The sequence below is a fragment of the Corvus cornix genome, chromosome 2 (genome assembly GCF_000738735.6).
Source record: "Corvus cornix cornix isolate S_Up_H32 chromosome 2, ASM73873v5, whole genome shotgun sequence".
NCBI lineage: Eukaryota > Metazoa > Chordata > Aves > Passeriformes > Corvidae > Corvus > Corvus cornix.
Window position 1 is genome coordinate 469,517 of NC_046333.1, and position 13,401 is coordinate 482,917.

At 59.2% G+C, this 13,401-nt stretch overlaps 1 protein-coding gene and 1 long non-coding RNA gene across 2 annotated transcripts in view; one reads left to right on the forward strand and one right to left on the reverse strand.

The window, feature by feature from the left end:
• Positions 1-5,578: 5,578 nt before the first annotated feature.
• On the forward strand, positions 5,579-10,675 carry LOC120409668. The gene is made up of 3 exons (XR_005601415.1): positions 5,579-5,709; positions 6,741-7,465; positions 10,512-10,675. It is a non-coding gene; the product is annotated as an uncharacterized LOC120409668 (long non-coding RNA).
• Positions 7,637-13,401, reverse strand: part of SMARCC1 (SWI/SNF related, matrix associated, actin dependent regulator of chromatin subfamily c member 1) — a 65,603-nt gene continuing 59,838 nt past the window's right edge. Inside the window, exons 27-28 of the mRNA XM_039548743.1 lie at positions 10,899-11,072; positions 7,637-9,326 (exon numbers count right to left, since the gene is read on the reverse strand). Coding sequence (XP_039404677.1) covers positions 9,241-9,326; positions 10,899-11,072 — 260 coding nt within the window. The 3' untranslated portion in view covers positions 7,637-9,240. The remainder of the gene's footprint in view (positions 9,327-10,898; positions 11,073-13,401) is intronic.

The following is a 13,401-nucleotide window of genomic DNA, read 5'->3' on the forward strand; positions in this document are numbered from 1 at the left end:
ACATCCTGGCACCCCCCAGCACCGGGGGGAACAGCTCCGGGAATCCCCGAGCGCCGGCATCCCCTTCTGGCCCCCCCAAACTGCTCCTGCAATGGGGCGGGGACCCCTCCCCGCACCAGCACCGGGATCCTCTCCCAGCATCCTCACCCGGTGCGGGGGGACCCCCACCCTGCCCCCAAACCCGCACTCCTGCACCGCCCCGGGGGCACCGCGGGGCTCCGGCCCAGCCGGGGCTGTGACGGCTCAGAGCGCCCAGGCAGAGACCCCCAGTGCCAGGCTGGACCCTCCTTGCTCCCCGCGTGGGTGCCCCACGGCCCTGGATCCGCTTGCCAGTGCCAGACTGGTCCAGTTGCCACCAGGTGCCACCGCGGCCTCTGTCACCAGTGACCTGTCCCCGCGGGCACCATGGGCTGGCCCCTCCAATGGGCAGGGGGGGCGGGCAGGGGTGTGGGCAGGGGGCTGGAGCCCAGCGCCAGGAGCAGCGTCTGGATGAAGCCGGGGAAGAGCCGGGAGAGGGAAAGGGCGCGGACGTGCCCGGCCTCGCAATGGCCACGGGCCCCCGGGGACCGCCGGCCCCTCGCCCCCAGAGCCCACCCCCGCAGGGTGTGGTGGCGGTGCTGGAGCAGCACCCGGGAACACCCCGGGCTGCTCTGGGGCCTCAGCCTGGACCCGTCCGTGGGACAGCGGCTGCTCCTTCGCTGTCCCTGCACCACTGGCTCCATGGATACCTCGTCCCCCTGAGGCCGGCACCGGCTCCCGGCTGGCCGAGGCCTCCCAAGGTCGCTGTGTGTCCTTGGACACCTCCACCTGCAGCGCAGGGATGTGTCTGTCATGGCTGCTCCACAACCTGCATCCCACATCGGGCATCCCACATCCTGCATCAGGCATCCTGCATCGTACTTCCCAAATCCTGCGCTGGGCATCGCACATCCCAAATCCTGCATCCCACGTCGGGCATCCCGCATCAGACACCCCGTATCCCACACCCCACAGCACCCACGCCACTGAAGGATGCTCCCTGGGTACCCCACTGCAGTGCCCCCCACTCCCACGTGGGACCCACATCAGCTCGGCTGTGACCCCCTCGTGTCCCCCCGCCCCCATGGGCTGTGTGTGCAGGGGGCTGGGCTGGGGGGATGCCGGGAATGGGGGTCCCCTCTCCCCCCAGCAGCCGCGGCTCCTGGCCCGGCTCCGCGCCGGGAACAAGCCCAGCTCTGTCCCTCTCAAAGGGGGATTGAAGGGGCTGCACCTGCTTAGTATTCCCCAGGCTTCCGCCCCTGGATGCGTTTCCAAGGGGACCAGCCGAGGGGCCGCCAGGATGGATGGGGGGACATGGCCTTGACAGCCGGGAAAAGGGTTGGGAAGAGGCATCGGGGTCCCACAGGCTGGGGGGTCCCAGTGCCAGGTCCCTGCCTGGCAGCAGGAGGCTGAGGGGAGGCGGGTGGGATCCGGGAATGGGGATGGTGCTGGGATGGAGCCTGGGCAGGGCTTCCATGGGCAGCCCATGGAAGCTTCCAGCACCCACAGTAACTCCTGGGGGCAGGAAGCTGGTGGGGCTGGCAGGGACACCTGGGGCCACCTGTGCCAGGCCTGGAGCCACGCAGGGTCACATCTTGGACACCTCCATGGCCAGAGGCTCTGCCAGCCCTCAGGACAGCCCGGGCTGGTGTCCTGGAGCACCAGCTCCTCCTGTCCAGAGAGTTGTGTGGCCAGTGTCCCACAACAGCCCTGAGGCACCTCATCCAGGGGTGTCCCCCACCCTGAGGGATCCCGCTCCCACCCTCACTGGTGTCCCCTCAGGGTATCAACATCCCAGGAGCTCCAGCCAGTGTCACCGTGGGGTTCAGAGCCCCATGAGGGGGCTGAGACCTTGTGCTGGGGACAAGAGGGTGTGGGCATCCCCACCCTGCTGGAGGCTGCTCGCCTGCGCTCAGGGCACAGGGCCAGGACGTTCCCTGCAGGTCCCCTTTGCACGGGAGGAGCCCCCACCTCACACACAGGCCCCACACCCATCCCTGTGCCCACGGCTCTGGATCAGGGTGGGTGCCCCTGGGTGGGCAGAGCTCAGGGAGGGCGGTGGGTGCCGTGCACAGGCAGGAACATCCAGCCGGGGAGGATTCCGGAGCCTCGCAGGGGCGGAGCGGGGCTGAGCCCCAATGCGCCAATTCCACCACTGTGCCCAAACCCAGCACGGGGTTGAAGCCAGATCCCACCACAATCCTACAAACCTGCCTTGGATTGGGCTTCGTCAGCAGCAGAGGGTTGGATGAGGGACGGCAGGACAGACGGATGGACAGGATGGATAGACAGACAGATGGACAGGATGGATAGACAGACAGATGGACAGTGACGGTGCTTCGGTCTCAAAGGAGAAATCCAGCACCAGCTCCCTCACTTGGGGAGAACCAGCTGCTCTTGCCAAGTCTGTGTTTTCCTGGGGGAATTACTCAGAATATGAAAGGTGATTTAAAAGATTGGGAATTGCAGCCATCACTGGGGGCCTTCCCAGAGCGAATCCGTGAGCCCTGTCCATCGGTGCAGTGAGCTGGGGAGGGATCTCATCCCAAACCCCTTCCCTGCCCAGTTCAGCACTGGGACTGGAGCTTGCCCGTGGATCCTGCCCTACCTTGGGATCCCCAAAAGCCCACGGGAGGGGCTTTGCTCCCCCAGTCCTGCTTCACGCTCCTGCCAGTGCTCGGCTCAGTCCCTCAGCCCAGCTCATGCTGGCTGGCAGCTCCCAGTGCCCCAGTGGCCGTGGGGCAGCCCCACACCAGCACCTTCCTCCCGCGGGGGCACCGCTGGCCGCAGGTGCCAGGTTGGATTGTGGTCCAGGATCCCATGGGGATGGACAGACAGACGGAGGCCAGGGGGAGGCACAGGCTGGGCTTGGATCCCCACCTTCCCAGCTCCCTCCCATCATCTGAGCATCAGGAATCGCCTCATCCCCGTGTCCAGTGAGGGGATCCAGACCCGCGGGATAGGGCAGGGGGGGCGATGGCAGGGCCAGGATGGGCCGGGCCAGCACTTCACCCCAGCTTCTGCTCCTCCCATCATCTTTCCCTCCTTCCTCAGCCAGGTACTGGAGAGGCTCAAGTCACCTTTCCCCCATTTTTCTTTCACTAACGAGTATTGGAAAAGTGCAAAGAAAATAAAGAATTGAATCAAAGAGCCAGGACTGAGGTTGGCGTTTCCTGCCCTGGCTCAGGCACCACTCCCCTTGGACAAGTGAACCCTTCCCTGTCATAATATCCTGGATGTTGAGCCTGAGCCCAGGGCCGAGCCCAGCTCAGCCAGGCGGGGTTTTAGGGATAGCTTTGTCCTTGATTGGGGCTGGCACCGCCCGGGCTGGCTCTGAGGTGACGAGTCCCGATGCGACACCGAACGCTGGAGGAGCCGCCGCCGCATCGACCTTCAGCCTCCTCCGTGCTCAGCCCACAGCATCCAACCCCTTTCTGCAGGGAACAGATTCCCCCGCCCCGGATCCGGCACACGCCAAACTGCTCCCGGCACCCCGCTGATCCGAAAATCACCGCAATTCAAAGTCCTCGAAGCAGGAGCCGTGTTTGGGATTGCAGGAGCAGCTTGGGGAAGGATGCCGGAGGCACAAAAATACACAGATCCACAACCTCTGCGTGTCCTGCGGCGCTGGAGCCGGGATCTTCCCAAAGAAACCCTTCCTGACCTGCACAGGGGCCGGTGCATTTGGGCCTGCAGAGGCAGAGCTGGTGCGGGCAGGGGCAGAGTCCAGTGTCCGAGAGGCCTCAGGCTGTGCCGGACATGCTGGAGGGACAGAGCCCCTGGCTCGGTCTCCCAGCCATTCCCGAGCCACATTGCCCTGGGGCTGCAGAGGGAAAAGGTGGGAGAGGTTTAATAATCACCTGTCCCAGCTCTGAGCTGCAGAGTGTGAGGAAAACCCTGAGCGAGGTGAGGTCGAGCTTTGGGGAGAGGGGCCAGCGGGGAGCTGCATCCCAAGGATGGAGCGCTGCATCCAAGGACACATCACACCTGCCAGCTGTGCCCAACTCCTTTCGTGTCTGTGAACGTGCACAGTCTGCACAGGTGGCAAATAAAGCTGTCCCTGACCGGGGTAAGTCACCGCGAGCGCCAGCACTGCTCCCACACCTTCCTCCTTCCCGCCTGCGGAACCCGGTTTAGTGCCTGTGATTTTGCCAAGAGGGCACTAAAGGCCCTTCAGAAAAGCTTTTCACCTCCAAGGCTTTGCTTTCATCACTGCTGGGAACGCGGGTGAGTCAAGGCGGCTGTTCCACACTCAGGACAAGGAGTGAGGACACAACTTCATCCCCTGAAATGATGGAAAAGGGCTCGGGGAGGGCTGAGCTGAGCCCGGAATGTGAACGCAAACCCCGTTCCTCCCACGGCAGGTCACAGCCATTTCACCACCCCCGGGCTCCAGCACCTCTGGAGGAGGAAACCCAAAATTGGAGCAGCAGAGAGACCCAGAACTGCAGGGCACCGAAATCCCCCCGGAGCATCTTCCGAGGGCAGCGCCCGCCTCCGGACCAGTGGGATCACAACATCCCGGTCCTGGCACTGGGAAGGAACAAGGGAATTCCATGGAATGGCTCCTGGGGGGATCTGGGGGCTCTCACAGCAGCACTCGGACCAGAACTCAGCGAGGGGACGTCCCTCAGGTCCCGCGGGGCTGATCCTGCGCCTGGAAGTGGCCCCGGGTCTTTGCTGGGTGGGCAACCATTGGTCCTGGCACACAGGGACCACCAGCACCATCCCAGGGCTGGAATTCTGGCAACACGCCTGGAAGGCTGCTGGCTGTGATGGACACCAGGTTGTTTTTATCACACTGCAACTCAAAACCACAGAAAACGAGGAATTTGGGGGAAAAAAATTCCCAATAATCAGCCCTCAGTTTCCCGTTGCAGCCTCCAGGTGAGGTCCCGAGGGCTCCCAGGGCCGCTGGAAGGGTCCCTGTGCCGGGACCCCGGCAGCGTCCCGAGGTTCCCGTGAAAGGGGAAATTCCCAGCCGGGCAGCGCCGGCGGCCGGGCGGGAGCTGCTGCAGACAAAGGGGGACAGTGCTCCTGGAAATCCGGGCAGGAGCGGCCCTGGCACGGCCCTGGCACGGCCCCGGCATGGCCCCGGCATGGCCGAGCCCTTGGCAGGTCACCCAGAGCCGTCCTGTCTGGGGCACGTCTCTTCCTCCCGGGATTTGGGGGGATTATCCAGGGGGTGGGCGCCAGGGTCAGCCTTGGACTCGTTCCTGTAAAACCTGAGGGAGAGAGAAAAAGGAGCTCCCAGCCTTCCAAACCCTTCGCGTGGAAGTTTCCCGTGAGACAGGCACAGGGATGAAACAGCAGCGAGGGGACAACGCGCACTCAGACACCCCAAACTGCCCACGAGCCCCAAGGCGCATTTTGGGCTTTAAATCGGCCAGAAAAGGACAAAATAGCAGCTTTTCAGGCAGCCCGAGGTGGAGTGCGTACCCCCGGCAGGACACTGGAGGTTTAGGGCGGTTTTGGGATGGACAAGGGCGGTGCCAGCGCCCGTTCCTGTTCCTGTTTCGCTCCCTCTTCCCTCCCTCGGCCAATGGTGCTGAGGAAAAATCCTGCGGATCGCATCGCCCGTCTCCAGCAGGATCCGGTTACTCGGATGAAGATGCAAACCCCTCTCCGCCGTACAGGCAGGATTTTTACAGGGAATTTTCTGGAGAAGGCAGAAGGGCTCACCCTGGGCAGGTAATTCCCTTTATCCTAAAGACATCTTGGATTGAAATGACCCCAACAGCGGTTTTGGAGCGGACACTCAGCCGGTTCAGAGCCCTGTCCTAAAGCCGCCTTCCAGCCGGCTGTACCCACAGCAGGAAACTGAGAACAGCAATGGATTCACTCCCTAATCCCGCTCCGTGCTCCAGCAGCAGGAGCAGCCCCGGCCCCCACCCCAGGCCCAGCCCAGCTGTGGGGATCCAAACACCCACAGCGGAGTCAAACCCCAGGATGGGTTGGGTGGGAGGGACCTCAAAGCCCACCCAGTGCCACCCCTGCCATGGGCAGGGACACCTCCCACTGTCCCAGGCTGCTCCAAGCCCCAATGTCCAGCCTGGCCTTGGGCACTGCCAGGGATCCAGGGGCAGCCCCAGCTGCTCTGGCAATTCCAGCCCAGCCCCTCCCCACCCTCCCAGCCAGCAATTCCCAATTCCCAATCTCCCATCCAGCCCTGCCCTCTGGCACTGGGAAGCCATTCCCTGTGTCCTGTCCCTCCAGGCCTTGTCCCCAGTCCCTCTGCAGCTCTCCTGGAGCCCCTTTAGGCCCTGCCAGGGGCTCGGAGCTCTCCCTGTGTCCTTCCCCTCTCCAGGGGAACATTCCCAGCTCTCCCAGCCTGGCTCCAGAGCAGAGGGGCTCCAGCCCTGGAGCAGCTCTGGGGCCTCCTCTGGACTCTCTCCAGCAGCTCCAGGTCCTGGTGCTGTTGGCCCCGGGGCTGGGGCAGCTCTGCAGGTGGGGTCTCACCTGAGTGGGGCCGAGGGGCAGAATCCCCCATTTCCTGCTGCCCACGCTGGGGCTCAGCCCAGGCACGGCGGGGTCTGGCCAGCTCCTCACCCACCAGCTTTCCCAAAACTGGGATCCCAAAGCAGATCCAGTCTCCTCTCCCTTACTCCAGCTCTGCCCAGCCTGGCCTTGGCAGCTGCTGCGACCACAAAGCTTTGGGGGCTGTCAATAGAAGACTTCTAAAATGGACATTTATGATTTACCACTTTCTGTGCATCCCTCAGGAGAATGATCCTCAGGATGAGGAGGAAAAGTGACCATTGCTGGCCGTGCTGGAGGTGAAGAGGTCATCATCCAAGGGACAAGCCTTGCTGGAATGCAAAGATCCAAGAGCTCCTTCCCTCTCCTTCCTGCCCCGTGCAGGAGCAGCACCAAGGAGCCCACAAGAGGATGTTCAGCAGGACGCCCCAGCCCTGGAGACCCCCCTGCCCACCCAAGGAGGAATTCCGAGTTGGGAATGCGGCTTTCATGGCGTGTCCTGGACCCGGGGACACAGCTCCACCCCTGGCCTTTTCCCTCCTCGGGAATTAAGGACTGCGGGCATTACGAGATGCCTGGGAAGAGGTGCCACTTCCGAGGCAAAGCCTCTCCCTGGGCAAAGCAGCAGGAATGGCTGGAATGTGATCCAGACTGGATTCTGGTTTCAGTTTAATCAAAAAGACAAACCCCCCCCCCCCCCGCAGCCTGCAGAGCCCGCCGGGGTTGGAGGGAAGGGCAGGGCAGCAGCAGGACTGAACCTGCCAGAGCAGCTGGAGGGGGGAGCAGTGGGACCGAGGCCTCCCCAGCCCAAGCTGCCTCACCAGAGCTCCCCCTCCAGCGCGATCCCAGCGGGAACAGGCTCCGGAGCCCGCGGGAAGCCCACAGCAGCCGTGCTGCGGGGCTGCTCCGCTGCAGCCGCCTCCCTGAGCTCCGAACCCTGCCAGGGCCTGTCCACAGCAGCACATTCCGGGTGAGTGAAGGGTCTGCGCTCCCCCCGTGCCTTCGGGGTCTGCCCCAAGCTCAGGTTTTGTGTTTGCTCCTCCGGAGTTCACGTTCAGCCCCAAAACAGCCCCGGATTGCAGTGACAATTCCCAGCTCTTCCCGCACACAAAGGCAAAGGAGACTTCACAAACTCCACAGGCTTTGTACAAAAACCGCTTTTTTTTGCTTTTATTTCACAAAATTGGGTGGCTGCTGCAGGAATCAAACCGGCCCTATACAGAGATCAGGTGAAAAAGTGGGCACAGGGATTATTTATACAGAAACAAAACAGTGTCCAGGATCCAGGTCCTCGGCAGGATCAGCACTAGGACAGTAAAAAATAGTCTCCACCTGGATCCTGGGAATCGCTCACGCTAGAAACAACCTGAGGTTACTCTAAACTGGACTAAGGGCTGCACCAGAAATCCCATGCTCACCCCAAAGACCCTGGAGGGGAAGGAAGCCTTGGGAAGGGGAATGGGAAGGCCCCGGCCGCTCTCTGCGTGGCACCGGGGAGTCGTGCTGGAAGACCTGGCAAATCCTTAATTTTTAAATGGTGGAAGTGGTTCCAGAGTTTGTGGGAGTCTCTCTCCAGCCCAACCTCAACTCCCACCCAGCCAAAAGCCACCCTTGAAATCAAGGAGCAGCCTCCAGACCCTCAGCAGGGAAACCCCAAACGCTCCTGGGCTGGGATGAGGGCAGAGAACCTGATAAGGACTTTTTGCAGGACTTTTCCCCAAGTTTTGGCAGCCTGGAGGTGTGCAGCAGCAGCTCTGGGGTGCTCCCAGATCCACCTGCTGAAGCTGTTCCCTTCCCCACCCCTCCAGCCGCAGTGGGGGGTGACGGGAGCTGTCCCAGCTGCATTCGCTGCCGCCCCGGCCGTCCAGAGGTAGTTCTGGCATTCCCATCCCAGCCATCCCAACCCAATCCCAAATTCTAGCACTTCTCAGCTATCTACTTTATTATTATTTTTTTGTTTTCTTCATTTTAAAAAGTACAAAGTATATGCTCCAAAAAGAGGGACTAAAAACGGGGGTTATTCCTCAGTTGGCTACTGCACCGAACTACTCAGGGAAGGTCCAACTACCACCTCCAAAGGCAAAGGAAAGGTAAAAACTGGAGCAAGAAAACTCCTACCATTGAGTGGTTTTATTCCGGTCGATTCACTCCCGGTTCATTCCCATGGATCAATATTTCCTGTAATAAGTTAGAGGCAGCTCTGGCCGCAGCCACCAGGAATCCCTGCGGACACGGCTGCCGGCCCTGCGCCTCCGTGCCCCAGCACACCCTGGTTTTCCTGCTCTGCTCCAAGCTCTGGTTTGGCATCTCCTCTCAGTGCTTTGCTCTGCCCAGGGACCTCAGAACACTGAGTCACCCTGGGGTGGGCACGTCCTAAAGCTCAGCTCCTGCCCGAAAACCTGGATTATTTCACCCTTCCCGGGAGAAGCCCAAGCTCAAAGCACCAAGAGGAAGGAAACCAGCGTGGAGCTCTGCAAGGCAAGCAGGCCAAGGGGTAAAGGACTTCCCACCAGCAACATGGAGGCGCTCCTGGCATCCCTATCTCCAGCTTTCCCAAGGGAATGCCAAGCTCTGCCAGGCTCCGGTGGGGAGCGGGGGAACGCCGCCGCGCGAACGTGTGCAGATCACACACACACGACTGGGAGAGGAGGGGGGAACCTCCCCAGGGAACAGAAGGGAACTGAGGAATTCTCTTTTGGTCACCACTATGTTGCTGTGGAAGTTCCTTCCTCCTTCCTTGGCTGCTTAGGGAGCGGCTGAGGCCGGCGGGGCTCCGGCCGGTGGCGGGGTCACTCCTTCCGCAGGCGGCGGCGGCTGCGCTGGGCCGGGATCTGCAGGGAGACAAGGGGGACAGTGAGGGACACTGGGAGGACAGGGAGGGACACTGGGGGGGCTGGACACAGAGAAGGGACACAACGCCTGTGCCCAGGTGTCTCCAGGCCACGGGACAGTCTGTCTGATGGGAATTCCTGCAGCCAGGACCGTCCCTAGGAACGGCACCATGGTGGCTCCCAAAGCTCTGCTGCACCTTTATGGTGCTTTTCCACCACCCAGCGCCGCATGGACTTCATGAAAGAGGGAAAAATTCCCATATTTTTATGGACAAGGCGCCGGGGATGCGGCTCAGCAGCTGGCAAATCCATGCCAAGCAACTTGCAGAGCTGGAATTGGCATCTCTCACCTCCCAGCTCTGCGCCCAAGCCCAAATTACAGCTCTTTTCTGTTTAAAATAGATGGAACAATGGGTTTGATATAAACAGCGGCTGCCCCTCCCTCTGAAGGGTGGATGTAGGTTAAAGCAGAGGAATCCACGGATGCAGCGAGCAGGAGGGAAGAGAGGAGGGATACAAAGGACCAGCCTCGTGCCCAGAGAGGAGATACTAATGGAACATGACTGACTTGTTTAGTAGGGGAGGAAAAAAGGAGAAATTAAGAGAAGGGAAGAGAGCAAACAGGAATACAACCTGACACGAGATATTCCCAGTGGTAAAGGCTCAGGGAAAAGGACGGAGAAGTAAAGCTGGGAGAGCAGAGGAACAGGAGCAAAGCCCAAACAGAAATAGCACAGGCAGAGTTTTCCCGCTGGGGCTGGGGATGCCCGTGAGTCAGAGCTCGCAGCAGCTCCTGCCGCTGAAGCCAAAATCAAACGGGCTTTTCCCATCATTTTTTGGGAGAGGTACTACAAGTGATGACAATTCCTGCTCGTCCAGTGACAACCACACCGAGCGTTCTGGGGGTGAGGATTCCTGAGCAGCAGTGGGCCAGGCTGCAATTAATAATGGCAAATTTATTGAGGAATTCCTGACAGAGAATTCCTCACTCATTCCTCCCTGTGCCAGCTTGTCTTCTGCCTTCTGGGCTTGGCCACACTCTCACACTCATTCAAGCAACTCCCACACCATGGCTCCTGATCCAGCTGCCTTTTTGGCTGCCATAAATCAACTTCATTTTAGAGGTGCAGATTTTATACTGGGAATGTTCCTTACATGGTTTATCTTCTCCTTCTTCCTAAACAGGACTTCCTCGCTCCGATTCCAGGGTGCCAAGCTTTCAGTAAGGTATTACTGAACTGGATCCTACTCTTACCTCCACTATTTAGGAGTTATAGTTAATTCCTGACCCTCCACTAAGCTGGGAGAAGTTTTTGATCATCACCACTGAACCTCTGTATCACTATAAATAAACCAGGGGATGTTATAAATAAAATAAAGGACAATGGAATGTGTTGGGATGCCCAGAGGGCTGAGGAGCACTTAGAGCTTCCAGCACATCCCCGGCACCACTCTCGGGCTGGCAGTGTGCACAGATCCCGTTATTCCTGCAGGAAATAGGGAGTTCCCACTAGAATGCCTTTCCCAGTGACAGAGGAGCCCCCCAGGAGCATCCCCAGGAGGTGCACTCACACATGCCGTTGGGAGCTGCCAGCGGGACGCGGGGGCCGATGAGGTTCCCCGACATCGGGGCCATCCCGGGCGGGGCGGCCCCGCCACCGGGGTGGATGCTGGCGGACACGCTTGGCATCATCCGGCCCGGCAGGGGCTGTCCTGGGATCATGGAGCCAGGCCCCGGCATCTGACCTGCAGAGGAGGGAGAGACACGAGCGTGAGGCCCTCGAAGTGCTGGGGAGGGAAAACCAGTGGGGTTGTGCTCCCAGCAGTGAGCAGAGCCCTCTGTGAGAGGCGGCTCCGCGTGCGCTCCACACTCCCAGGAAACGCCTCTTCATCCCCCAACACACCTCCAGGAAGGGTCAGGGGGCACTTGGAACCTCTTGGGAACACCGGAACAAGGGGCAAGTGGGAGGGAACACAGTCAAACCCAAGGGGAACCCCCACCAGAAAGGGCATCCCACGGAATCCAAGTGCTGGGAACCAGACGGAGTAACAAGGCATCAGAGGAAGAGCCCCTGATGGAGAGGAGCAGCCATGAAGCCTCATGGATAAGCTTCCTGGGAGAACTGAAATCACACAGTTAAAGCTGGGCTGCACAGGAATTCCTGCTATGATTCCAGGTGTTGCTGTGAGGAGGATTCCAAGGCTCTTCCTCACAAACCAGCTCTGTGGGAGACCTCCCTGTTCCAGCTACACCACCTGGCCCTGGACACCTCCAGCTTGGGGCTGATACTTTAAAACCTCATTTGAGGGATGGTTTGGCATAATCCAATTCCATTTCCTTTAACACATGTCCATGGAGGGACAGTATTTAATGAGACAGGGATGGAAATGGCTCCTTCCCTTCAGGCAAGGGGGGAAATGAACGTGATGAACCCTCTGACACAACAAAGGCTCTGAACGCACATGAACAGCACCAGAGTCACACGGGGCTAAAGCTCTGCATTTGGGATGGAGCCAACACCTGGGCACAAACACCATTAACTCCTAGAGGAGAATCTCCAGGGACACCTCAGAGCCCCTTCCAGTGCTAAAGGGGCTCCAGGAGAGCTGCAGAGGGACTGGGGACAAGGCATGGAAGGACAGGACACAGGGAATGGCTTCCCAGTGCCAGGGGGATGGGATATTGGGAAACATCATCCAGTTCCAACCTCCTAAAGACTCAGAGACTTTGTAGCAGAAGAAGATATTCACAGCTACGAGGGGTGTTATTCACTGGCAAAATTAAGGTTGATCAGGGAATAAAAACATAAAAACTGGAATAACACAGCTGTGTTTGAAAGGCCCAGGAAAGCTGGGAACTGAGAAATTCCCAGCCTGGGAGCTGCCACCTGAAAGGACCCTCAATAATTTGGGCATCCCTGAACACCACAGGCCTACGGGATTCTCTCTCACTAACGAAGTGATTAATATTAAAATCCCTTTTCTGAAACATCGGAAGCTGAATCAGACTTTACTACACACTGAGTGGCTTCACGTGAAATTCCAGCACTGGGCAAGAATTCCTTCAGGAAAAGGCTGTCAAACCCACAGGGACATGCAGCTTCAAGGATGTTTTGATATGCAAATCAACCCCAGTTGTGCTAAAATCACCTCTGAACAGAAATTAAATCTACTTTCTAAAATGTCATTTCTTCATAAATGCAAAGTGTGCCCCTGGATCCCTGGCAGTGCCCAAGGCCAGGCTGGACATTGGGGCTGGGAGCAGCCTGGGACAGTGGGAGGTGTCCCTGCCCACGGCAGGGGTGGCACTGGATGGTCCTTAGGGTCCCTTCCCATCCATACCATGGGATTCTACAACTCCCAACCTCCCAGCAATGCTCACTGGGAAGCTCCCTCCTTCCTGGACCATGGATTGTCCCAAGCTGTTTTCCCTGTTAAACCTTGGAGGTTTAAAACCAAGCAGCACTGCTGGTTTGCTGGAGTTGTCCGTAAGCTGAGAAGCTCCTCTGTGTGGGGGTTTGGCTGCCCATTTTTTCCCTTCCTGACACGGGATGCAACAATTTTACCTCAAAATGAGCTTAGGGAGCTGGCAGAGGAACAATCCCATCCCATCCCAGCTCCAAAACACCCAAGCTGAGAGTACCCAAGTACTGAACCCATCCAGAGTGGGATTAACCAAGGGAAATCACTGCTGCCACCATGGCAGAACCAAAGCCCTGCTCCTACACAGATGTTTTTTTCCAAGAGAAAGCGCTCCAAGACAGCGGCTCAAGCAGAAAATGTGGAAGTGTGACCTACATAGGGGGGAGAGCCGAGGAACAGCAGCTGTGGGAAAAGGTCCAGTCCAAAGGTTCAACACATCGAGATTTACCAGAATGAAAACCCCTCACAGGGAGGGGCTGGGCACCTTCTCCAGCACCCTCCCCTGTTACCAACGCAGCCTCACACTCCAGGGAATTGGGAGGAACGCCTTTAGAGGCTCTCCAAGGTATTTATCTCCATTAAAAAGCCTCTGCCTCTATTAAATCAGCACTTGAGGAGCACTGGGCTGATAAGCAGCCAGAGGGGTTTTGTT